At 36.4% G+C, this 27,331-nt stretch overlaps 1 protein-coding gene across 5 annotated transcripts in view; it reads right to left on the bottom strand.

The window, feature by feature from the left end:
• Positions 1–27,331, bottom strand: part of mctp1.L (multiple C2 domains, transmembrane 1 L homeolog) — a 373,027-nt gene that overhangs the window by 189,204 nt on the left and 156,492 nt on the right. For all 5 annotated transcript variants that reach the window (XM_041568472.1, XM_041568473.1, XM_018264615.2 and 2 more), the window contains one exon: positions 13,078–13,264. In XM_041568472.1, the coding sequence (XP_041424406.1) occupies positions 13,078–13,264 (187 nt within the window). The remainder of the gene's footprint in view (positions 1–13,077; positions 13,265–27,331) is intronic.

The raw sequence follows: 27,331 nt of genomic DNA, 5'->3' as shown, positions 1-27,331 counted from the left end.
AAGTAAAACCTCAAGGTAACCCTCTTCTTCCCAAACAGCTAGAGACACTTGCTCTTTTACGTCTTTTTCTAGAAACAGTGGCTCTGATTTGAAGACTGTCCCTGAGGAAAAAAATGATCAATGGTGAGCATATAACATGTAGATAGCTCACCTTTAGTAATACATACACTATAAGGCCAAAAGAATCCAGGCACTCCATCTAAAATGTGTTTTCAGTTAGAACACTCACTGCTGAGTTCTAAAACTGTTTCCAGATATGGCACAAGAACTATTCGTAGAGAATGTGGGGTTTTTATGGGTCATCAGAGGCAAAATCTGAATCAGAGGAAATGTGTCATCTAAATGACATTTTATCAGTCTGATGGAAAAGTTTGGAAAATGTCAGAAGAACACTACCTGCCTGGATGCATAATGCTGATGGTAATGGTGTGGAGTTATTCGGCCAGGGCTTTTGACTCCACTGAAAGCAAACTGAAAGGCTGCAGTGTAAAATGACATTCTTGTCAATTCCATGCTTTCGACTTTGTGGCAACCGTATGGAGCAATTTCCTGCCAAAATAATGCAAAATAATGTCCATATAGAAAGGGTTTTCTGGGAAGGCTGGGAAAGAACTGGGTTGGCCTGCACAACTCAACTGAACATGTTGCATGAATTATAACACCATCTTCAAGCCGAACCTGGCCCCCAATATCAATGGCCAACCTTACTAATGCTCAGAGAATCTGAAATCCAATGTTTATTAAAAAAATAACCCATTTGCCAATCACATAGAATAATTACAGTATCATTGCTTACCAAACCTTGACTTATTACATTAGAAACAATGACATTTGCCCCCCCACCCCCCCCAAAAAAAGGGTTTGTGATAACATACTACAGTTGCAATGAAGCAGCACCAATTATTTAGGAATCTAACTCAATAAATTGTCTCAGTAACATCACGTGGACATTGATCAATTTGTTCCTTGATAATCAGCCAACTGTAAACCTGTGATATCTTATGGACTCATTTACAGGTCATCCCCTAGGCTTGAGAGCCCCATCAAAGATGTCCAGTGTGATCCAACAAAGGCTTTACGCAAAGTGTTATAAAGGGGATTGTGTAATCTGCACAGTATTCCAAAACATTCCAATCCCCCCCAGTCACATATTTAATTACATAAATGATATATCATATTTTTGGGCATTCTGTCTTCAGCTATAGGTGTTATTATATTATATATTTTATTCTTAAGTATATTCAATACGAATAAAAAAAATGTATCTACAGAATACAGTAAACGGTAAAGCCCTCTCTTTCATATAAGAGCATCTTAAGCAGAAGTATTACTCTGCCTTTGGAATTTTTGCTTTTCAATGCCTTAACTTAAGCCACTTTTATTGGGAAAATGCTAAAACCTTAATGAAAATGCATTGAAAATGAAACGGCCAAACGTCTGGGACAACAATTCATCCTGAACATATGGCAGCACTCAATGCACTGGTCGCATTCTATTTAAATAAATATGTATTCACTTCATCATATGTAAAGAGCATGCACCCATAATAAACCTAAAGCTTTGTAATAAGCAAATATAAATGCTAAATTATCATAAATACCGGACTCTTCTGAGAAATTTGTTATCCAAAATTGTGATATCTTATTTATGAATATTGTCATCAAAAAGGAGGGGGGGAAATCTAGTTGTTTTCCTGAGACTAGAAAATAATCCCATTGCAGGGGAATCTATGATTTGCTATGAATTTGCTCTACGTTCAAAAGATAGGAAGAAATGAAATGCTCCAGAGATGAGCCCTCTTTATTTTTTTAATGAAAGCCTGTATAATATATTTTCTGTATGGTTGCCGCAGCTGTCAGGAAGAGAGTCTCAGCTCAGCTCCATTATGAGAGAAGCAATACCCTATCCTATGGCATTGAGAGCCACAGAGGGGCCAACTCTGATTGACAGCTTGTCACTGTGACGTCTTATTCCATCTCTGTTATGGAGAAAATTAATGTCACACCACCAGCCTTATGACTCACTGTCATCTTAGAAGCACTCACCTTTTATCAATGCTCTAAATAACATTTCAAGCCCATCGTCTCACAGTGGACAATCCGGTCAAGGGACATTAAATCGGATGACTGTGAAATGTCATAATAAAAATGGAATGCTAACAACTTCTTCTCCAAACTAGCTCCTATGGTTTTAAAACTGTGACAAGGGGAACCAAGGGTTCAGCACACCCATTCTGAAAAGGTCACACAATCTCTCTTGGTCTGCTACCCATTAGCAGGACTTTTTTCTTTTAAGGCAAAAAAGCATTGGTAATCTTTTTAGGCAGTTTTACATTAGTGGATCAAGATATAATGTCGATTTAATTTGTAGGGCTCTGATGTACAGAAAAAGCTGTCTAAAAAGCTGTAATATTGTCATTTTCCTATGTCTCTGGATCATCATGAAGGGTCAGCTCATTAGCTGTCTTTTGCTAGAATACTTTCTCTGTCCTGAACAGAAACCAGCAGATATAAATAAATTGTATTTTGGAGGCAGCATGATAATTTATAGAGTTTCATAAATGACACAGTGAGGGGAAAAAAAGCAGATACAGCAGACAATCAATAGAAATGATGGCAATTGAGTAATTATTGTAAGAGGCTTAGCCATCTGTTCGTGATCTCCTGTACAATATCTACGGGTCATTGGCCTGGGAACAAAATAAAGCAATTATGCCTGAGATAGACCTGCCGTGCAAACACTTGCAACAAAGGTGTTCAGCGCGACCTGTACAAGTGTCTGTTAGTCATAAATTAAACCTATTTTCCACAAGCTTTTTTATTGATGCGCACCATATGGATCACACATAGTAGTTATACTTCGTATAAACTGTGAAAAGCAGAGTAATTCAACACCACACTGCTCTTCTTTTGTCTAGCTAAAACGCTTAAAGTAGTATTACAATCTGCCAAAAAACATAATGATCATTATTTTTATGTACTGAAAAATATAAAGATATTTTTAAGTGAGCCAAAACTACTGAAAACTCCATTTTTGTAAGATTATAAAAATCACTTTCCATTAAACAGTGGTCTTATAATAAACCTAAAAGAGCAATATATATGTATAGGAGTAGATTGTATTACCGACTCACTGGAGAAATTGGGCTTTCTTTCTGCTAGATCTCATAGCAAGGCTAACCCCTATATTTAACTTTCCATCATATTTGTACTTGGGGATATAAACTAAAATCAACATCTGAATCTGGTGGTAAGTTGTTTTCCACTGCAACCATCATGTTCAAAAGCAAACGCAACTGTCATATCTGAATCATGTCCATACCTTTTTGCCTGATTTATATTATTCTTACATGGTTCCTCTATGGTTATATTATGGCCTACGATAGGCTCACAATATAAGATGTTTTAAAATTATAGACAGAACTAATTTATTCAACTCAAGGAAATTCAGTAAGCTTTGTTATGGATCATTTGTCTAAACAAGCATGTTTACCTGTTACTATATAAATGCCATGAGTATGTAAAGAAGAGTGCTTAACAAATAGGTACAGGTATGGGACCATTTATCCAGAATGCTTAAAACCTGAGGTTTTCTGGTTAAGGGATCTTTCCGTAATTTGGATCTTCATACCTTGAGTCTACTAAAAAATATCATTTAAATGTTTCATAAACCCAATAGGCTTGCTTTGCTTCCAATAAGGATTAATTATATCTTAGTTTGGATCAAGTACAAGGTATTGTTTTATTATTACATAGAAAAAAATTATATTGGATTATTTAAATAAAATGGAGTCTATGGGAGAAAGCCTTCACGTAATTCATAGCGTTCTGGATAACAGTTTTTTGGATAACGGATGCCATGCCTGTGGTTGGTAAGCCATCAACTGATACAAACTCAGCTTTGCTCATCTGCACCTTACATGTGATTTGATGTTATTTGGGGTTATTTACTAAACTCTGAATGCAAAAATCACAAAAAATCGTGGATTTTTTAGATAAAATCAGACTTTTAAAAAATCATGAATTTTACGGAATTTATTAAACCCCGAGGATGGAAAAGACGGAATCTGAAAATCCGGCATCTCAGACCTGTCGAGGTTGCATATAAGTCAATGGGAGAAGTCCCAATGATTTCTTGATGTGCGCTGGGTTTCGTGGCAATACCCAGAAGTTTTCAGAGTTTTCAGGTGAAAATTACGAGAAAATCGTGAAAATAGATGAAAAAGTCAGAAAAATTTGTGAAAACCTGATTTTTTCCCACAAAGCAAATTTTCGGGAAAATTAAATAAAAAAATAAGCATAAAAAACCTGAGCGGATTTGAAAATATTGAGATCAATTCATACTTTGATAAATAACCCCCGAATGTCATCATTATCTTCTTTATCTTAGTTTTGGTAACTAACCGATGTCATATAAAGTAATGGGCGAATTTATTCGACACGCGTGAAAATTCACCGGTTTTTGACACCGGTGACAATTAATAGACGCCCATTGACTTTAATGTGCATCAGAATTGTCGGTGGTGTCAGAATTGTCGCCGGCGTAGAAAAAATTCTATCTTATTTCTAGTCCAATAAGTGAAGACCTAGGTGGTGCCGAAAGTAGGAAGCAGTCACATTTTACACAAGATCACAAAATTGGTCACTATGGTGGACATCTCAGAAATATCTGACTCTGGGGAAGTTTTGTTGTTACCAAAATGCTATAAACAGTGGTGGTATACCTTTTATGTTGGTGGTAAGTGTACAAAGGCATGGCTTATATGTATACAGTATATATAATTTATGTTTATTATGTTGGGGCATATTATTATTAACATGTATATTGCTTAGCACTGTGCTACTATGCTACTAGCCATACCCAGTGGTGGGGAGTATGTGGTGCGATTGGGCCAGGGCCCACACCCCCAGGCGGAAAATCGTGTACAGAGGGGGGTGCCCTGGATACACTTCCTGCACCAGGGCCCGCCCCCATCTAGTTACTTTTCTGGCCATACCCCTACTGTAGATATGCTAGGGTATGATACTATAAAAATATGTGTTAAACAATTAGCCCACATTGATTTTCCAAATGATTCTAAACAGGGGGCCTTCATATGAAAGCCATTCCCTTTCAAACATCAATGTTTCTGCAACTGCTTTTTCCCAGCCAAATGAGAAAAAAATGCCTTTTTGCAAAGAACATAGTGTGCAACTAATAGTTAATAAGCATATTTTAATTTAATCATTGCAGAACTTTAACACTGCAAAACAGAAATAAATACACACTCCTTGCTAAATTGTGTACCTCTTTAATTTGGTTCTAGAGAAAAAAATGCTGGTAGCTCATAGAAGAACACAGCAGTTCTTTCACCAAGGGATCTGAAGGGCAGTTCACTTGGATGAGCACATTTTGGTTATTAACACTGTATATGGAGCCAGCTTCCATTACTATCATTATTGTTATTATTATTATTAATAACACAAATTTATAAAACACCAACATATTCCACAGCATGGTACAACAGATGGTTGTATACACATACAAATACTGACTGATACATGATACATAGAAGCGGATCAGGCTGGGTATCATGGTCCCTGAGGACTAAGAAGGGAATCACATTTGAAATATTTTTTTTCTGCAACAGTTGACAAAGCAAAACCAGGAGAACAAAAAATCATCATTTGGTTAATGGATAACTATTATGGAAAATTTGATTTAATAATTAATATTATGTTTCTCAGTAATTCTGCTTTATGTATGTTTCGCCACATACAGAATTAACATTATTTAGTGTAATGCTGTTGACTCCAGTAACTCCAGTAAGAGCAAAATTCCTATCGATTATGTCATTCAGTTACATTTTTGTTTCCAACTATGCAACCAATATCAAAACCATCAAAACCAAGCGATGAGAAAGGCCACCATTAACAGGCTACCGAGGCAAAAGACTGAAGTTTTTCCTTATCTATTAAGTTTAATAGGCACCCAGAGTACGTAAAGGTGGGCATTCACTAGCCAGCCCTCCATTGTATCTGATAATCTGACTAATGGGTCCAAGAAAAAAACAGATGGATGCCATGCGAGTCATCACACACGAGCATGGCCACAGTCCAATATTCTATTTGTTTAGGCTGAACAGCCAAATGATTGGAACTGTATGATGTGAAGCAGAACTGCATCTTTTCCTCACTACCTCATCTGCTGATTCTTCATCCACCTGTCAATATGGTGCATAGGACAATGCATCAACCTGAACAGATCTTACTGTAACGTGCACATTATTAATCATTGTTAAATACAATTATAATAATCCAAGTTTGAACAAGATCATTGGATGGTTATGTCAAAACCAACAGCCCAACCTACCATGTATGCTAAGATAATTGTGGAAGAAATTGGCATCTTGGTTTACATATGGATGTGGTCATGGTAATTGTGGTTTACACAGAGTTTATTGCAATGTATACTTAATAGGGAACTGTTTGTCTAGGAAACTTACAATTTAAGTTACACTGAAACTCAAACTATGCATATCTGGGAATGGTAGTTGGCCCTTTGTTGCTATTGGAGCCATATAACTAATTTCTGTATGTGGGAAATGCTCTCAACTGGAATTGGGCAAGTTGGTGTTTTTTATCTATCTGATGAGATGGGAGCTGTGGGGGCAGTTATCAAACACCTATATAAAGGAGGACCCCATGGATGAAGAAGGGGAGCAGCCAGGGGGCAGCCTGGAGAAAGAAGCACTCTGGGACAGATGATGGAGAAGACTGGAGGAAGATGGGAGCAGGAGCCAGCAGATGACAAGAAAGAAACTATGATTGGCCTGGTGGTAGCAATATAGATGTATAAAATCATTTGTAACTATAAATATTGTAAATAATGTTTTCTTTTTACTGTATTTGTGTAATTTTTCTAACAATCCATTGGTTTATTATTCAATATATCACTTTAATATTCACATATTGGTGTGGACTCTTTCTTCTTGCTCAAAAGAACTGAAACCCTAGTAAGAGGGGTAATAATATAATAGTATTATTATTTATAATATATCAATCTTACAGTTGGGCAGTATGGTTGCAATCAGTCAAACTAGATAATCAAATCTGGCCAAAATGAACTCAAAACAAGTAGTCAACACTTACAGTATAAGGCAAAATATGTGCTTGTTTTACAATCTGTCGGTCAAGACTTAAGGTGGCCATACACGGGCCGATAAAAGCTGCCGACAGACCGAGTATGGGGCTTCCCCAATCGAGATCTGGCCGAAAGTCGGCCAGATCTCAATCGGATGAGACTAAAAATCCAGTTGGATCGTGGCCGCATCTGTTCGTTGATGCGGTCCCGCGATCCGACCGCCCATTAGGCATCGTTAGGATCTGATCATTGGGCCCTAGGGCCCACGATCAGATCAGCCCGATATTGCCCACCTCAAGGTGGGCATATCGGGGAGAGATCCGCTCGTTTGGCGACATCGCCAAACGAGCGGATCTCTACGTGTATGGCCACCTTTACTCTGCAAGATAGGTATGGCCTGTTCTTCGTATAATTTTGCAAACAGTCTGATGAAATGCAGGTTGGCTTTTATAAAGATGCTACAGAAGTAGGCTAAAAATACAACTTTTTTACAGATGGAGTAAACTTTACTAACAGTGGTGCCCCCTTGCAAGAATTCTTGTGGGCTCCTGTGGTTGATGTGAAACCAGGTCACCAGCGACGCCAAAAAATGTGATTTCACGTGCACAGCAGCTGTCCTGTAATAGAGGAAGCAGACGTGCCTCTACTTTGTGGGTATGGGGTCTGTTTCCTCTGTATTTACGCCACTGTTTACCTATACATTTGGTTCAGATGACCCCCCACGTCACTCCATCTAAACAGATCATTTTCACATCACTTTAGAAGTAAAATTAACGCTGTGACACACTGACACTGAGCGCTGTGAAAAAAAAAGTTTGATCCATATGTTTTTAACCCTGACATACTATATAATAACAGAAAGTGCACTGGATATAGCCTGGATTTTTATTGAAATAACGGTAAAGAAAGTGTATAATCAGATATAATAATTTTAAGGCTATAAATAAACAATATTTTTGCATATTTGTACTGGACTCTTTCTAGTTCCCTAGTATTTAGCATTGATGAAGTCTAAAATAACATGCAGTTTATGGCATTTTCCTTTCTGTTTATACCCCCCAAATGCAATTAGCTTTAATTTGAAAGGTGGGCAGCAAAGGCTGATCGGCAGCTGCCAGAATTCCCTTACACACCTCCACTGACAGGGAAGAAGGACCTTAACCTAAAGTATCTTGTGTCTGTGATTGACTGACAACTTGATTGTAAGGCTGACAGTTTATGCAAAGAAAAACTCTTTAGGATGGGGAGGGGTCAATTCAAAATTGATATAGTCCCATATTATCCATTTTCTGTAGCCGTGTTTTTATCCTTGCAAACTATACCACCTGATTAAAAATGCAAGACATTTTGTACCATCGAAAGCACCTGCAAAATAGAGTTGACACAGGCACTCTATGATTTCTGCTGGAAGGTTATTTGTTCTGAAGGTTCTACATTTACATATTTTTCTCTGGCTGTACATTACAAAATCACATATAAGCTTTATCTATGATTTAAAAGAAAATTACATTATCTGCATGGACCTTGTATGTACATTATCTGTATGGAGAAGATAAAAAAGACTGATCACTGGGACCTTGGTATAAAATGCAGTACATTTCGCTAAATTTCTAACAGAAGGGTTAAAGCTTTAGAGGTGCTCTGTAGTTTGTAATATTTTTCAGTCTGTTGCTGAATTTAAAATGCCTGTGATTAACGTTTAGAAGCTGAACCGTACTGGTCTGAAACACCTCCCCACCAATATACGGCTAAGGTCATTAACATTATCTGCTTGCACCTTTCATCAGCGAATCGCATTGCCGCATCTATCCTTACCCTCTGATCACCAAGGTTCACCCTTGGAATGTCTAAAAATTGGAGGAGGCCAAGAACAGTAATAGCTTCCTTTTAGAGTTAATTGTGCTATAATATAGCTTCTTCATCTACCTACAGTACCTTCTCGTCACTATTAGCTTTCCAAATCATAGGTTTTGTTTTGCAGGGCTAAGTCACCTCTATCCTCTATGAAAGCGTGTTTACGATAACACGATTGGTGGATGAGTTGTACAAGCATTAACAGACAGCTGATTCAATGAAGATAGCCTGAATACATTTACTGAAGCGCACATTCAGCTAATCTGTTTGAAGAATATAGTACAGCATTAGTACCAGCACTTCGTGTTATCTGCACTGGCAGATAAGGTACATCTTTATTAAATTCACTTATTGAAAAGGTTCCAGTGAGGGAATAGGAATATTTTATAATTTAGAGGAAAAATTAAGCTGGTCTTTGTTAGGCAGAGTTTGGTCTAATGGCTGAGTGTCTAGAGAAACCTTCTAAACACCTGGCAGTATTGTACAATAAAAGCTTTGTGATATTAAGTGGAAATAGCTCTTTTTCCCCTTCTGCAGGGATCCTTTTGAGTAATATTCCTCCGAGACGAATACTGGGATAAGAGCTCCCCTCTCTGTCCTTAAAATAAAACTGCTCCTGTCTCTCCTGGCTTTGTTTAGGGGCTGCGGGATCACTGCTTAAATATTTGGGAAGGTAAAAAAAACTGGCAATATAAAAATGTACCACCACTGCTTCCAGAAAACATAAAGGAAACTATGAAGAAAATTATAAACTTAAAAAAACAACAATTTATTTTTACTTATTTATTTTTATAGACTTTTGTGCTTCAACACATAACATTTGCACTCGGTTTTTATATATCTCCATGTATACCTGTTTCCTGGGAACCCATATCCAGAAATCTTAGAACTACCAAAAGGCCATCTCACATAGGGGCAAATTCACTAAAGGGTGAATTTTCGCCAGCGACCACTTCGCCAGGTCCAAATTCGTTACCACTACGCTAATTCACTAAAATGCAAAGTTGCGTCTCAGCAGCTGAACACTGGTTTTTCGCTACAATTACTTCGGCATCAGCAGTGCAAGAATTTGGACGTCTTTATTAGTAAATGAGTGGACGTCTTTATTTGTCCACTATGGACGTCTTTATTAGTGAGTGATGAGTCACCTTGTGATAGGGAGCGAACATACGCTAGCGACGGTCTCATTCACTAGCGAATTGTCCTCTACGCCTGTTAGTGAATTGCCGATGTCCCTGCGTTGGCCTCTTTGCCCTTTAGTAAATCTGCCCCATAGAGTCTATTATATAGTGAATTAAGTACCCTCTCTTGTACAATATGAGGATATTTTTTTATACAGGTCATGGAGCGCAGAGGCGACTTCTAATATCCTCATATTTTGCAACAGGGGGTACTTTATTTATAATAATACACACGTTTCAGTGAGTCATGTGAAAGAAAAGACATCATTAAGCTTAGATTATAACCGATCATTAAGCACTGTTTATAAGGATATCATTTGCAGGCTATTTGTGGCTCTTGTGTATTATAAGTAAATAATACTAATTTTTAAAAGTGATTTGCTTTTCTCTACAATTAAACATTAACTTGTATTTGATTCCAACTAAGACACATTTAATCCTTATTGGAGGCAAAAAGCCTATTAGGTTGAATCCATGTTTAAATTATTTTTTTTTAGTAGGCAAGCTTTGGAGATCCAAATTTCAGAAAGATCACTTATTTGGAAAGCCGCATGTCCCGAGCATTCTGGATAACAGGTCCCATGCCTGTATCGTACATGTTGACATTGGATCAATTAAAAAAAACCAGCTACGCAGTAATAAGTAATGAGGTAAAGAATTGGGGGGGGGGACCTTACATAATACCATCACACCACCTTTACTACAGACCCCCTAAATCTGCTATTTCTGATACACTTGCCTAAAATAGTACCCCACCTAAAAAGGTTCATTGTATGAAATACATCTAGAAGGACAAATGAGTGAATCTATTGCTTTAAATGTCCTTAGCACTGTGTAAAGAATATACAATTTTACGAAACGTTCACAATTTTTTTAATACTTTTAAAGTTATTTGTTAATGTAATTGCTAATGAAAGCACTCCTATAACTCCAGATTGCTGAAACTAAAGAGCTGTTGAATAAAAAGCTAAATAACTCAAAAACCACAAATAATAAAACTCTACAGTTTGCAATTTCAGCAATCTAGTCGCTAGGATCCAAATTACCCTAGCAACCATGCACTGAACTAAACAAGACTGGGATATGAATAGGAGAGGCATATACAAATATAAGTATTAGGAAGGAGGAAAAAAAATCCTTTAACAAAGAAAATTGCTTTTTAGTAAATATGAGGTGCAAATAACCCTGGGATAACCCCACAGTCAGTTACCCAAAACCATGTACACAAATAGAAAGGGGATGCACACTCACTGAAAAAAATACAGGCAAAGGTGGTATTTAAACATCTTCTTTTATATAGTATATAGCAGACAAATATACATCAGATAAACTGGTATATTATACAAAACAGTATTAACACAGATATATACATACCACCAAGTTACAAGATCAAGGCAAAAAAGGAGCAAAATGACGCACGTGACGTCACAAATGCGGAAGTGCGGGAAGCGCACGAAAACTGAGATTTTTTTTTTTGAATGGGGTATTTATACCTTAGATAGCTTGGTGACACATCAGAATTCCCCTTGATAAAGGCTATAGTGCGGAAACGTTGGGGTGTTCTCATTATTGTCAAGTGTATCTGCTCCCCATGGTTTGTTCCTTTTTTGCCTTGATCTTGCATCTTGGTGGTATGTATATATTTTTGTTAATACTGTTTTGTATAATATACCAGTTTATCTGATGTTTATTTGTTTGCTATATACTATATAAAAGAATATAAATATTTTACATTTTTATTTTATTTTATTTTTTTCATTGAGTGCGCATCCCCTTTCTATTTGTGTATATGAATAGGAGAGGGGCTGAACAGAAAGATTAGTAATAAAAACAGGGGCGGAACTATGGGGGGCTTGGGGGATTGCACCTAGGTGGGCACCCCCTAGGGGTCCTCAGGATAAAACTCATGCCAATGTGAATGTATGCTGAAAACTGCCTTGGGGTGGGGGTCAGCTGCTCTGCCTGCACCTGGGCCCCGGTGGTGATAGTTCTGTTACTGTATAAAAAGTAGCAATTACAATACATTTGAAGCCTTACAGGGCATTTGTTTTTTATAGATGGGAGGCAGTTTTGTAGATGGGGTGAGTTTTTCAGGTGGGGTCAGCTGATTAAAAGACCTAGAGGAGACCTTATTCCTATTACATTATTTAAAATTCAGACACGGATAAGCAAATACTGCTTATACTGCAATTACGTTTATGAATAACTGTAAAATCACTGACATTTGTTAAAAATTGTTTATTGGAAAGTTGCTTAGATTATATATTTTTTTTCATAAAGCAACAACAGTTTTTGGGAGGAGTTCAATTTCTATTTTATGCACCTATCTGGGGCAACTCTTGCTGACTTTGCTGCTTTAAAAATCTTGTAGCATCATGGTACAGGTGTTACCAAGAAATAAATATGAATATATATATTGAGTCATTTTCCCAGAAAATATTTCCATTGTGTCTTATCTAAATTTGTTCATTACTCCAGGGCTGTCTAAACTGTGGCCCTCAAACCACGTGAACCTGTCTATTGTCTACAATGAATTAGAGCTGCCGACATCCACAGGTCACAGGTCATCTATTTCTTGTTTGTTTATGAAGTTGGGGTTCATGCATTGTCCCTGCCTCTCATCTCGAACTCTTTTTCTGAATATAAAAATAGCCATTTCCCCTGCTGTACACAAGTGCAATTGATTGCATGGGAAACATCTTGTGATGTAGAGTAAATATTCATGCAAACTTAATCAGTGATAGCTCTAAGATATCATAACGTTTTAATCAGTGGAAAATCGCATATTGTAAAATGAGCTGATCTTATGATTGTCTTACTGCTCCAAAGTTCTTCATATACAGTATAGTATAACAAAGCTGTGTATGTTGCATTTAGTCAATAAAACTCTTTTTAGAGGGGACTAACTGGCATTACATACGTATCTCCTGAAAATTGCCTGACGCTCATTCTGATCCTCCAGACAGCCGACAGTCAGATCCGAAACTGTAATGGCAGCTGAGGCTGTCAGGGTCACCAAAAGGACCAGCCATCCTTCTCCTTCTTCCAGCTTCAGCTTCAGTTTGTGTGTCTGCTCTTTACTCAAGGTTGAAAGGTCCACATGGCACCTAAAAGCAAAAATGGTGTATCATCAAAAGAAGAGGTCACTTAATTGCCCAGTTGTGTATCTGGTAGACATATAATTTTAGATCAAATAAACCTGCTGGTGAACTACAACAACTAGTAATAAATCAGTCGTACAATATGGAGAGCATTGTAAGCAACGCATCTTTTTGTCAGTTACACAAAACTGTGCAAGACAATTGTTGTGTATTAAAAGGGGTATAGATTCACAGAATGAAATGGTAATTCTTCCTTTTTACAAGGCGGTGGGAAGGCCTTGTCTTTGTCTAGAACATGCAGAATATGCAGTTGTGATCTCCTGTGCTCAAAAGGGTTATAATCGAAACAGACGTACTCAACGGAAAAGCAACTAAATAATAAAGGGTTATGAAGAAAGACTGGCCAAGTTGGCAACGTTTACACTGTAGAAGAGAAGCTTAAGGAGTAATGATGGGTGAATTTGCTTCACCAAAAAATTTGCGAATTTCGCGAAACGGCGAAACGGCGCCGGCGTCTCGTTTTTGACACCGCCGCCCGTTTTTGACTAATTTTCGCAGGCGTTTTGCAAATTTATTCGCTGGCGGCGAATCGCGCAAATTCGCAGTGAATTTGCGCCTGGCGAATAAATTCGCCCATCACTATTAAGGAGGGTATGAAACCTTTGTATAAATATATAAGGGAACTATACAATAAAAAAAACCTGATTTATTAACCAGTAGTTCCTTCAGGAATCCACTCCAATGATATGACGGCTTAATTTTTAAGTACTGTAAGTTTAAGTTAAGGTTTGTAAGGTTTTTGCATTCTTTAGCTGAAGTAATTATACTAGCAGATACATTTGATATGTTTAGCAAAGTGTTAATTCCTTATTATTAAGCCAGTAGAAATTAGGGAAGATGGGAAGAGGCATTATGTAAATTCTTATAAAAAATATATATGATAAAATGATTTAAAAGGTGTAGTATGCTAAGGCTACTGTATATTGCACCTGTCATAGCTATCTGAGACCCCTTTGTCGCACCACCGCTATAGTGACACCCCCCTACAAGATATTTATACATATATCACTACTGTTACTTTTCATTTATTGCAGTTGATATCCTAATTACCTGAAAATTAATTATCATGTTAACGTGATTCATTGATTAACCAGAGATGCCTAAAAACTGTACATTTTAGTAGTATAAAAAAATCTATACAGTGTACTGTGTTTGTTATTTTTATATCCAACCATAAAGAGATTAGGATATTTTATTTTACCAGTTCTCTTACAGTGCTGCAGTGCTTAGCCGTGGAAAAATCAAGCATTTTGTAAAAATTAAAAATTGATAATAATTGCTGCTACAAGGACTTGTTTTTTTTAACCACTGCTAGTATACTATACATAATTTATGCAATTGCACTTTCCTTGTCTGCTAATGTTATAATTCTGTGGCCCACCAGAACATTGGCAAACCTTAATTACTTAGCTAGCAATAGGCACATCTCCCTTTTAATTCATTTTTGTTCAGTTTTTTCCTGTGTTTGTTTAAAACTTTAATTCAAACTTTCCAAGACAAATATTATTTGTCTTTTTGCACCAGCTCTTTGAACAGAATTTTAATTCTTGCAGCAGCAATGATTACCCTTTTTTTTTTTTAATTCAGGGTAATTTAATGTTAGGAACGACAGATATCAAGTGTGATTAATTAATGGTAATGGTGGGGATTTATTTACATATACAGGTATGGGACATGTTATCCAGAATGCTCAGGACCTGGGGGTTTCCAGATAATGGATCTTTCTGCAATATGGATCTTCATACCTTAAGTCTACTAGAAAATCCCAATTAGTTAGTTTTGCTTCCAATAAGGATTAATTATATCTTAGTTTGGATCAAGTACAAGCTACTGTTTTATTATTACAGAGAAAAAGGATTTAGATTATTTGGATAAAATGGAGTCTATGGCAGAGGACCCTTCTGTTATTCTGAGCTTCCTGGATAACGGGTTTCCATGCCAAGTGGTGTATCAGTGCTACAAAGGGGTTGGTGGGGTTAAAGAATAATCAGTAAGTTCTGTTGAATGAAACAATGTTGGGTGAGGGGAGGTTATTTTGCAGCAATATCTATAATACATTTAAGAGGACAACACAAGTGGATGGAACCCCTTTCTAATTGCTGCTGAAATCATGGAAGAATCAGTGGATTCTTTTAACTGATTAAATGTTTTATAAACGGCGAGCAAGTGATTAGAGTTATGTTTATCCTAACTTGGGTGTATTCTAATGGTATATTTGATCACTTATTAAAAGAAAAAAACTGCCTTTTAAACTGAAATGTAACAGCCCTTTTTGGATATTTTAAAAAGCATCTAGGCAATAGCCTTACACTAATTCCCTTGATATAATCTAATATTGTACCAACATAGTTTGACACCATTGCCCTCTAATTGACTACAGTTGCAATGTAAAAAGTTCAATAAGCTCCCAGAAGTGGCATCACAGGATAGAGATTTTAGCAGATATATACCTCTACCTATCAGAGTTATTACATATTATAATTAGCTACAATTATAATATATTGGCAAAAGGAATTATTTTTTTTTTTGGTCTGCATAAAATACTCAAAAGTGATGTGATTTTTCCATTACTTGTTTACATGGCATTATTGTCATAATAGTTTTCAGATTCTGCTTTGTCTATAATACTTTTAACTCCAGTTTTGTGATACATTAACCCCCGCCCAAACCAGTTTTAACATCACGTGTGCAAGTTTTACACCCACTAAATCTTTTATGAGGTACGGAGATATTGCAGTACTTGTTTAAATATTGAAGAATTGCAATTTGTTAGAACCGTTTATGGTTTCAGTAAGCTTAGTATATTTTCCTACCCATTAGCTTTGTTTCAGAAGATTTCATTACAAGTTAAAGGATGTTACTAATAATACAACTTGTGTATAGCATAAATACTTGCTCATTAAGATATGTATTATTTTCACGTTGAATCCCCTACCAGCTACTGTACTGTTTTCCTTTTAAAGGAAAACTTTACCCCCAAACAATGTAGGTCTCTATTAAAAGATACTGAGTAAAACAGCTCCTGTGTAAAACACTGCTTCATGTAAATGAACCATTATCATAATAATATACTTTTAATCTGTTGTTTAAGTATTCATTTTGGGGGTATAGTTTTCCTTTAAAACCAATGTCCTTGTCATGCCAAAATCCTTCCAAATGTATTCGGACCCATGATCAAGTCTTTTATTTTCATTACCAAACCATAAAATCGAAGTTAATTCTCTGTGATATTTTTCTTTCTTAATTACTAATGACTTTTTTTTAATGCAAAATGGTTTGGAAAGAAATCTTTACAAAAACCCTGCAAATCTAAGGTATAAAGAATGTAATGACCACACTTTAATATTTTTAGAGCCACCTACATGTCCATCGTAGATTTTGCAATTTGAGGTCGATTTGTTCCAGCTTGTAAAGGTTGTTTACAACTTTTACAAACTGGAACAAATCTACAACTTAATTATACCATGTTTTGTTTCAAAATGAGCCACAGAGGAATCCCTCAACTTCAATATTAATTTGGCCTCATTTTGAAATGATTATTCTGCTAAATGAGGACTTTTCACCCACATTGCTGTTTATTCTTTTTAGTAAACTGAAACATGTTCTCTGCACAGTTGCCCTGCCTGTTGCCCATTCCATACTGATAAAAAGCAGCCAAACAGAATTGTGCAGCAAACACCATACTTCACTGAAGGCTTTAGTGGTACATTTACCCCTCACATATTGCTTTGAAGTTATATCATGTGGCTTTTCTCACAAGTCTCTGTGCAAAGGAAAGGTCTTTTCTAGGCAGCATCTGGTTGGTTTTAATGTAGCTTCCACTTAACTGAACCAACAGTGGCCGCTTGTACATCCAAACACTTATATGATATTGTTTTGTGCCCTTTCCTGATATAAGCATTTGTATTGCTTCCCATCTAACCTCAAATTGCAAGATCTATGATGGCTTTGGAATGTTTTACTTATTTTCATTCTCACAGCTGTTCTTCTGATTCACAACCTGAATCCCGTAACTACTGTGAGGTTTTTACCCAGAAAATGTGTCAGTTGTTTTAATGATTCACAGAGACGTAATTGTAAGGCATTTGTCTCCTCGCTAAAGAGATTGTTTTCACTTGTGTAAAGACGGAGCTTCTACACCACAAGGATTTCAAACTCGCACAAACACATTTTCCAATTATTTAATTTTTCTGAACATTTTCTCTATCATAAAAGAGTGATCCATTACAAAAATAGTACTTTTGAGTCTAAAAAAAAAGAACATCATGGAGAACAAACTTGTGTTGATAGAATGAGAGCTACAATCAAAGGTTTGAACACTTGCAAGGCACTGTATATTGGGCCATTCCCACAATGTGAATGCATATAGTAAATGTGTAAAGATAAAATCATATGACGGATTCTTTAGCGAAATGAGCCCTTCCCTTCACTCTAAGTTGCTGAATAAAATGTTGATACATTTAGGGGAAGATTTATCAAAGGTCGAGGTGAATTTTCGAATGAAAAAAATTCGAATTTCGAGCAGTTTTTTGTGTACTTCAACTAGGGAAAAGTCCAAATTCGATTCGAATTTGAAAATTTGAATATCGAGATTTATCATGTACTGTCTCGTAATTCGACTTTGACCATTCGCCATCTAAAACCTGCCGAATTGGCAGGTCGAGGTGAATTTTCAGATGAAAAAAATTCGAATTTCAAGCTATTTTTTGTGTACTTCAACTAGTCCAAATTCCAAATTTGAATTTGAAAAAAATTAGAAAATCTGAATATCGAAATTTATCATGTACTTCGACCATTCGCCATCTAAAACCTGCCGAATTTCTGTTTTAGCCTATGGGGGACTTCTGAGAACCTATTTGGAGTCAATTGGTGGACTTTGAAAAGCAGACTCATTCACAGTATAGTGACTGATCTGCTTTTATTCTAGTGCACATGGGTCAGTCCAGGGAAGCACAAAGAATCTCTGGCAAAACCAAAGTTGGTTGCACACTAATAGATGTACCCCAGGCCAGTTCATTTTTATAGAAGGGTTCCAGGTTAGCGATTAGCATCACTGAGGAAGCGTAACAAATTGCCACCCCATTAAATTGGGTTCTCATCCTTTAAATAAATTATTGGTTGTATTAATAACACACAGTTAAACTTACTGCTTCTACAGGCCCTTTTGATTTTGCACTCAACATTTATTTCATAGGATTTGTAATTAGTTGGCATTCTAGTAATGAAAATGTATTTTATGTGGATTGCAGCCATAGATGTCATCAATGTAGTATTGGAAATTTAATATAATGTAAAAAAAGTGACTCACAACAGCAAGATAACAAACTATATACATTATGGGTGGTTAAATATTGACAATATTGAGGCCTGCAGTCTGCTCACAACAGACGTGCCACGAACTTGCATTTCTTCTTCACGTCTTTGCACACGCAATATGATTATGCAGCAATTTGTGTATTTAAACCTGTGTCTGCAGTGATTCAGTGCCTGTTGTAGGTCTATGTTCATATTTTCAGTGTGCACTCCTGAATTGTTTTCCTGTTCAATTTGTTCAATCTGCTACAATATGGCCACTTTGCTCGACCAGAACTCTCGTCCTGCTGCTCTCACATAAAGGGGCAGATTTACTAAAGTTTGAATGGTAAATTCAATTTTTTTACATTTTTTGGGGTCAAAACTCACAAATTCGAATTTATAGACGTTCATATTTTTCATAAATAACCTCCTATTCGAGTTGTGAGTACATTCAAATTTATTAGAGTTAAAAAAAAATCACATAATTTCAAATTTGACCTTTGATAAATAACCCCTTAATTCCTGGCAGCATCTGAGTAGCTGAGGGCTCCTCCCAAAGCTAAAGGCAGCTGCTATAGGCAGAAGAGTGAGCTGTGATCAGAAGCTTGATGTTAGTTTTGGGTATAGGGTGCCTACCGTGACATATAGCTAGTGTGCAGGAAAGCAACTGTTATGAAACAGACAGCTTTGGTTAATAAGAGCAGCTGTCACGGCCGGCACCCGATACCAGAACAAATGCCAAGCACCCTGGTCTCGGCTCGGCTTCACCAGTAGTGTGACCACCGTTGGGCTTCGGGAGGAGCCCTCAGCTTACTTGGGTGCCACCTGGACTTAACGAGGGGTGCAAGGCTAGATGTTCTGGCTGGCAAAGGGGCACGGCTGTTAGCAGAGTCTTTAGGCCGAAGGTCACGGTACAAAAGGACAAGGCAAGCGGATGGTCAGACAGGCTGGATCGAGGCAGGCGGATAACAGAATCGTCAGGAAGGCAAAGGGTCAAAACCAAGGGATCAATCAGATGGGTTGAGGCAGAATCGGAGTCAATAACAGGCAGAGGTCAAACCGGAACGTCAAACAGGAGGATTTAGCAGAGTCAAGATCGATTTCAGGCAAGAGTCAGGTTCCAGAGATCAGAATAGTCAAACAGGCAGGCAAGGGTCAAAACAGATAATCAGGAACGGATTCACACAGAATAGCAACAGCTAAAGCACCAGGAAAAAATCCTATCACGGGCAATGCTAACTATGGGAATGCCCCTTTAATACTTTTGAATTTGGCGCCTCTCGCCCTGACGTCATAACGTCAGCGCACATGCGCCTTTAAATCAGAAGTGCGCATGCGCGCGCACAGGAGCCGGCACAGGAAGAACGGAGCGGCGCGACGGGCGTCCCCGTCGAGGGGGCGGCAGGCGTCCCTGCCGTCCCCCCACTAGACCACCAGGAGAAGGTATTTTTATTACAGCAGCCTTGTGCTCCACCGAGGATGATAAAAGGGAGTAGCTCTCCCATAGGCTCTGCTTGCCAGAGTGAAGTGACCAGAGTACTGACAAGGGAATCAGGCTATATTATATGCTGTTTTATGTCAACTGTAGGGGATCTGGACCACATTAGGTATTGACAACCTAGAAGGTGAACCTTCCAATTCCCTAGTTATTCCTACAGTGGTGCCACATTTTGCTCTTTACTAACACCTGTGATTGTAGCTATACAGCAACCTCAAAGCTTGTGAGTATTTAACCCCTGCAATCATGATCATAATCATTGAATAATGCCTTTGTTTCCTGTTTGGAAAGAACCCCTGGCATCCTCTATTCTATTTTTATTACTTTTAGCAGTGGAGAGTTGTAGAAAAAGAACATCCACACGTTGTCCCTTCCACTTAGCAAAGTCCCATCCTGCTTAATGAGGGTCTAATGTAACCCATTTTCTACCCAACTAGCTGGTCTGAGCCTGTTTTAGCCAAAAAATGGTTACACGTCCCTTGGTTATAGCCATCTTTGACTTCAAGAAAATATTTTCAAAAACACATATGGTAATGAACACTAATAACTAAAATATAATGCCTCCTTGGAACACAAGTCATAGACAGAAATATAGAGGACATTGTTACAATGAGCGTAATTATATAATTATTATATTCTGCATCTAACTGTAGGATTTGTCAACATAATTACTGGGCACTAAAGGAGGGGGCGGTACAAAGAGAGAGAATGTGCAGAAAGATGTATAGAACAACCTATATAAATATGTTTTCAAAGAAGTGAATTCTAACCATATATTTAAAAAGATGTATTAATTCATAGGACATTGAACAGAGTCGTTCATTTGGTCGTGGCTATTGCCATAATGGCACAATAATTCATGGATGACTCTTAATACATTCAACAGAAATGTTAGCATAACAAATAAATAGTAGATCTATTCTAATTATTATACTAAATAGCATACAATGTCAACTGTCTATCTATTTAATTTGAAAGCCATATGCAGATCACCAGTCTTTTGACCACTTAAATGCTTAGCAAATAAAAAAAATTCCAATTGAAATCAAAGTGTAAAGTACTGTGGTGGCTGCAGAGCCAATGCAATTTGATAAAAATGGAAAATAAGCATAAACAGGTTTTTTGATAACAGGGTATAGTCAATTACAGAAATAAATTCAGACTTAAAAATTGGACCTATATCATTTAAAGGCGGATTATATTACTGTGCTGCTCACAGAATAACTGTTACATTGATCTTATTAAAACAAAAAATTCAAATGAGTACACAAGAGAAGAGGAGTGCAGTTATTTCACTTGATATATTAATTGGTTCAGTGTTATAGCATTAAGGGTATGATATGTTAATATTTATTACAAATTTTATGCACTCTTCTTTCAACCTCTACAACATTGGTACGCTTATGCCTAAAAATTCTGTGTAATCATTATGTAAAACTGATGCTTAGAATCCAGCTGCTATGCTTTGCATTGCTTATTATTAGAATAATACCGATCATCAACAATTCATGAAGTACAAACAGATTCTGTAGAACATCAATACCGGGGACCATAAAATCGAATAATTTTAACCAAATGATGCACCTTAAGGAAAAGAAGTTCATTCGGTGATAACGAAAACTGTGGAGTTCTGAAGACACACATTAGCACAGTTAAAAGTGTAAAGGGGAAGTAAGAAAGCTGTAAAAAGGTGGCTGAAAAATAATGGAAACCCCACCTTATATTAAAATAACTTTTGTAAAACAGTGTTTGTGGCCTCATTTATTTCTGGTAGTTAATAATAATTAATAATATGTAGACCCAACATCCATGGGAATTATTATGTCTTCTAAGAAGAGGAGTGCATTAAAAAAACAGAAAAGTCCTAGATTTCAAATAAACACGTAGCATAATAGTCATCAGAATGAGTGTTAAATAAAAAGTTACAAAGGGCTAAAATTCAGAGTAGAGATGTTATTGTCACACCCCTTATTACAATGTTTAATGGTAAAATGTGGGAAAATTGGAGTAATTCGTCAAAAGTGTATGTATGTATAACTTTGTAAATTTGTAAAGCACTGTTAAGGAGCCGCAGAGCTGTACAGTGCATAAACGTACAATAAATAAATGTATATATATATAATACACAAAAGCCATGAATATCTTGTAAATGATATCCTTATAAACGGTCAGTTCTGATGTCATTTCTGTCACATGACTCATTGAAATGTGTGTATTATAATAAATAAAGTACCCCCAGTTGTAAAATATGAGGATATTAGAAGTTACCTCGGAGTTCCATGACCTGTATAAAAACACTCTGCCTTCGGCCTCGTGTTTTTATATGGTCATGAAACTCCTCGGTAACTTATAATATCCTTATATTTTACTAGAGGGGGTACTTTATTCACTATATTAACATGGGGAAGACAAATCACATAGACTGTGCGCCTAACGCTAGCGTTAGGACGAAGCGCCTAACGCTAGCGTTAATTCGCTAGCGTAACGCATTTTCGTTAATTCGCCGATTCACTAACGGACGCTGGCGTAAATTCGCTAGTGTTACTTCGCACCATTTCGCCTGCCGAATTTGCGCAACTGATGTAACTACGCAAATTCACTGACGCATTTTTCTGAACGCTACCTTTTATGCCAGACTTCCTTCGCCACCTCAGACCAGGCGAAGTGCAATACAGTAGATAGGGATTGCTTCAAAAAAAGTTAAACATTTTTCTAAGTCCCAAAAAACGCTGGCGTTTTTTCTTTTTTTATGGGTGATAGGCTGAAAAAGATCAAAAAAATTTTTGGGGCTCCCCTCCTTCCCCCCTACATTTCCTAACTCATGGCACCTTAACTATACAGTGGGAACATGTGTAGGGCAAAATAAAAATTTAATTTGCTGTTTTGAAGGTTTCCCAGGCTTGTGTAGTGATGCTACATATACCTCTATTGTAACTTCAATTTGGCGCCGTATGCAAATTAAGCATCGCTAGTGTAACTTCACTTTGCTTGGTGAATTAACGCTAGCGCAACTTCGCAAACTTACGCTTCCCCTGAGCACAACTTGGATTTTAGTGAATTTGCGGAGCACTGGCGAAAATACGCCTGGCAAAGTGCGGTGAAGCGGACGTATAGCGAGACAAGAGAAGAAATGTAGTGAGGAGCAGAGGAGTGAAGGGCTTTGAATGTTAGTAGAAGGATTTTATATGCTGTCCTTTGCTTAACAGGCAGCCACGCTAAGACTTTTAGCTGGGGTTGAGCAGGTTCCATTTTAGGAGAGAGCAGAAGGATCCCGGTAGCAAAGGATTGTAAGGGAGAGAGATGGGAGTCAGGAAGACTGGTTAGGAGTAGATTGCAATAGTCTTAACAGGATAAGATAAGGGCATGGATTAGTGTTTTGGCTGTTGTTTGTGAAAGAAACAGGCGGGACTAATCATCTTTCTATGAAAAAGTGAAAAAGTGTCATAAAAGTTGACATCCAATGATTTTGAAAACATGTTGCGGTCAGAACAATCCTTTTGATGATTAGTCACCAGAATGATTCAAACTGGAGTAATTTGTCTTATGTGATGAGGGAGGGTTTATCATGGCTGAATGCAGATTTTCTTGAAAATATTTATCTTTGTGCCCCATATTTGTGGTTTAGTATGTATTCATGTGTGTAGAAACCATGGCCTCACTCCCTGTACATATCACAACATATTGTTGTAAACGCTATGGGGCAGATTTATCAACGGTCGAATTTCGGAGTGTAAAATACTTTGAAATTCGACCATTGAATTGAATCCTATGAAATTAGAATTCATGGGATTTTTAGCATTGTACCATCGTATTGCGATCGTAGTACATATAAGCAATATGTATTGCAAGTATTTTATGAGATTTCCTTACACATTTTGATTCTGCATATCCAAATTAATTTGAAATGAATTTTAATAGGTATTAAAAAGGAAATTTAGAACCTGAATCTGAAGATCATTTTTAAAAATCATCTAATCAAACCTGGCCCTTTATTTGTAATGAAATGATATATCTTGCCAGAGCCCTGTTATATAGTCCCATTTAAAATGTTTAAAGGGGAATGTAGTAAAAATCGCAAGTGGCGTTTTTCCAAATGTTCAGCATGGCATTTTTTGCAAATGTAAAATCTTACATTGGTGAATATTACATTGCGCATTATCACTAAGCAAAGGTTTAGCGTTAACACCTGCTCTGGAGTTTCGTTAAATATTTTTTTTGCAAAAAACACTTTGTGATTGCAAAATTTTATGACATCCACTGCGAATGTTCGCAAAAGCCATTTGGTCACAAACTTTGCTATGAAGTAGGAGTATAATCAGTCAAAAAGGACGCAAACATGGTTGCTAACGATCGCAAACGTATTTGCGCAGGTTTTTTGTGCTAACGAAACATATTACATTCCCCCAACAGAGCTTTATTTAAACCATTCAAAATTAACATTCATGATGTTTAATGATCAACGCCACAAATTTAAAAAGAAAGAGATTTTTTATGATTTTTTAAACAAAATATCTGCATCACTGAAAGATTAAAAAAATATATATTTATACGAATAATTGTATCCATACCTGCCCACATTGGCTTGTTAAAAACTCCAGCCAAATAAAAATTGCATGACACAGGATTTACTTATCCAGAAGGCACAGAAAAACAAGCTGCTCTCTGACAGCCCCCGTTCTTAGCAGTTTATTGCAGTTGTCAGGAGCCAATTTGCTCACATTACCACTATGCATAAAGGTGTAACAATTGTATGGATTTATTAGGCGATTAGTGCTAGGTGGCCGGCCATGTTGGAGCTGCATAAACACAGGTGACAATGAAGTTAAATAATTACATGGAGATTAAAATCATTTCACCTCTGCTTGATATTTTATTCTTCATGGCATTTACATCTCCTTCTCAACTCTACTGTACACTAATCAATTCTGATATCACAATATTTTCATACATACACGGAAATACAAATTGCTGGGTAATTGGTGTTGCCATAATTAGCATTTCTCACATATTTGTATTTTTTGCTCTATAAAATCTCCTCACATTTTAAAACTAACTTGAGAAATACATTGTAGCCCCTATTTCTGTGTCTATATATCTATATATATATATATATATATATATATATATATATATATATATATATATATATATATATATATATATATCTATATATATATATATATATATATACTGTATATAATTAGTTTTTTTAATATAAGAATATTAGAAATTAAGTCAAGAATACTAGATATCTTGTTTTTTTATTTACATATAGCTCTCGATGGAACTTTGTCAAAAATGTATTAAAAGTCTATATAATGATTCAATATTCAGTTTGGATATAAACCATTAGTGATTAGTAGGGATAATTGAAATTCACAGTAAAATTTGCGCAATCACGAGTGGCAAAATTATTCTCAAATTGGCGCTTGAATTTCACCATGGGGTCGATTCAATAGCTTTTTGATGGCAAAAATATGAAAAAAATCACTGAGAAAAAAAAGTGCGACATTTTGGGATTTATTATGCGACAAAACCGAGCCAATTCCGAATACAAAAATTCTCCAGCTAAAACTTTTCGAAAATAAGTAGAAAACCAGTCAACTGGAAGATCTTGTTCGTGGAGTTTTTGACTCTGCCTTTTGTGCGACAATACGAAAAAGTCGTAGTTACTCTGTGACAACGAGAAAAAGTTGCTATTTCTTTTGCAACGTTTCCCGTTTCATTACATTTCATTACATTTGTGGTTTTATAGTGATTTTAGCTGTGGTTACAAAAACCTCTAAAACCACTAAAATTCGACCCTTGATAAATAGGCCTTCACGACTTTTGTTGAGTTTAGAGCTCGAGAAATAAAAATTCACCCACGTTCTATTCATTCCTATGGGAATTTTTGAATTGTAGTTATCAATGAATGAAAGCCAGAACTGCCCATTTTAATACATTTGATTCTAAAAATCCCATAGGAAAAATCCCATTTTGATAAATCTGCCCCTATGTGTGTTGGTTTTTTTTGCAAGAAACCCATTGCCACGTTCTATTAATTCCTGTGGGGTTTTTAGAAGGATATTTATCAAATGGTGAACTTTTAAGATAGGAACTGCACCTATTATTCAGTTATATCATGAAACATAAGCAAACAGAATATAATTAAAAGGGGAGAACCATGGTTTACATGTTTTAGTACAGTCCAGTTAGGTGGCTTGCCTAAGAAGAACTGAAAACATCTGCAACATGAAAACCAGGAAGCACCAGGATTGAAGCACCAGGATTGAAGCACTGTCAAACTGTAGCCCAATAAAATTTCAATAAACTAGCTGCTGTTTAGCCATGGGCATAACCATTCAAATTGAAATGGCCACTTGTTTAAATAGCAGATATCATACAAGCTTTGTAGAATACAATCATTTTAGCTCTTATAGTAGGATTAATTGGGTCAAACCCCATCCACTTGTATGTAGAGAACTACTGAATGAAAACCCTCTTTTTCATGTTAAAAATAGTTTATTAATCGTTGCTGAATATGAGCCCATTTTAAAAAATATATATAGATATATTCAGTTTATTACATTACTGGTCCTTCACGCCATTCTATCTCAAAAACAGTTACTATGTATTGATCACAAACATACAAATGTTAAAGTGATAAAATGCTATTTCATTGTAAGGCAAGCTGGATTTATTTATTGCATACACACTGATTGGCAGGTGTTGATGAAGTCCTCTCTTTTTGTAATTAGTCTTTCATTCATTGTGTAGAATAATAGGCTTTACGCTAGAAGATTACTGTTATATTATCGCTGCTCGCTTATGCACATGCATTCATTATTCACAGTATAATACGTTAAACAAATGAGCTTTCTCGTGCTCTCATTCTGGCAAAACAAGTGTATTTTCCAAAGAACATGGATAAAGAGTTATATATATTATATATATATATATATATATATATATATATATATATATATATATATATATATATATATATATATATATATATATATATATATATAGTGACTCTTCATGAGAAGTTGGTGACTCTTCAAACCCTTTGTAAACTGAGTTCATAATGATGAGCCCCACTCTAAGCATTTTAAAGGAAAACTATACCCCCCAAACAATGTAGGTCTCTATTAAAAGATACTGAGTAAAACAGCTCATGTGTAAAACCCTGCTTCATGTAAATGAGCCATTATCATAATAATATACTTTTTTAGTAG

This window comes from Xenopus laevis, chromosome 1L (genome assembly GCF_017654675.1).
Source record: "Xenopus laevis strain J_2021 chromosome 1L, Xenopus_laevis_v10.1, whole genome shotgun sequence".
Classification (NCBI taxonomy): domain Eukaryota; kingdom Metazoa; phylum Chordata; class Amphibia; order Anura; family Pipidae; genus Xenopus; species Xenopus laevis.
This window is presented reverse-complemented; position numbering and strand designations above follow the sequence as displayed.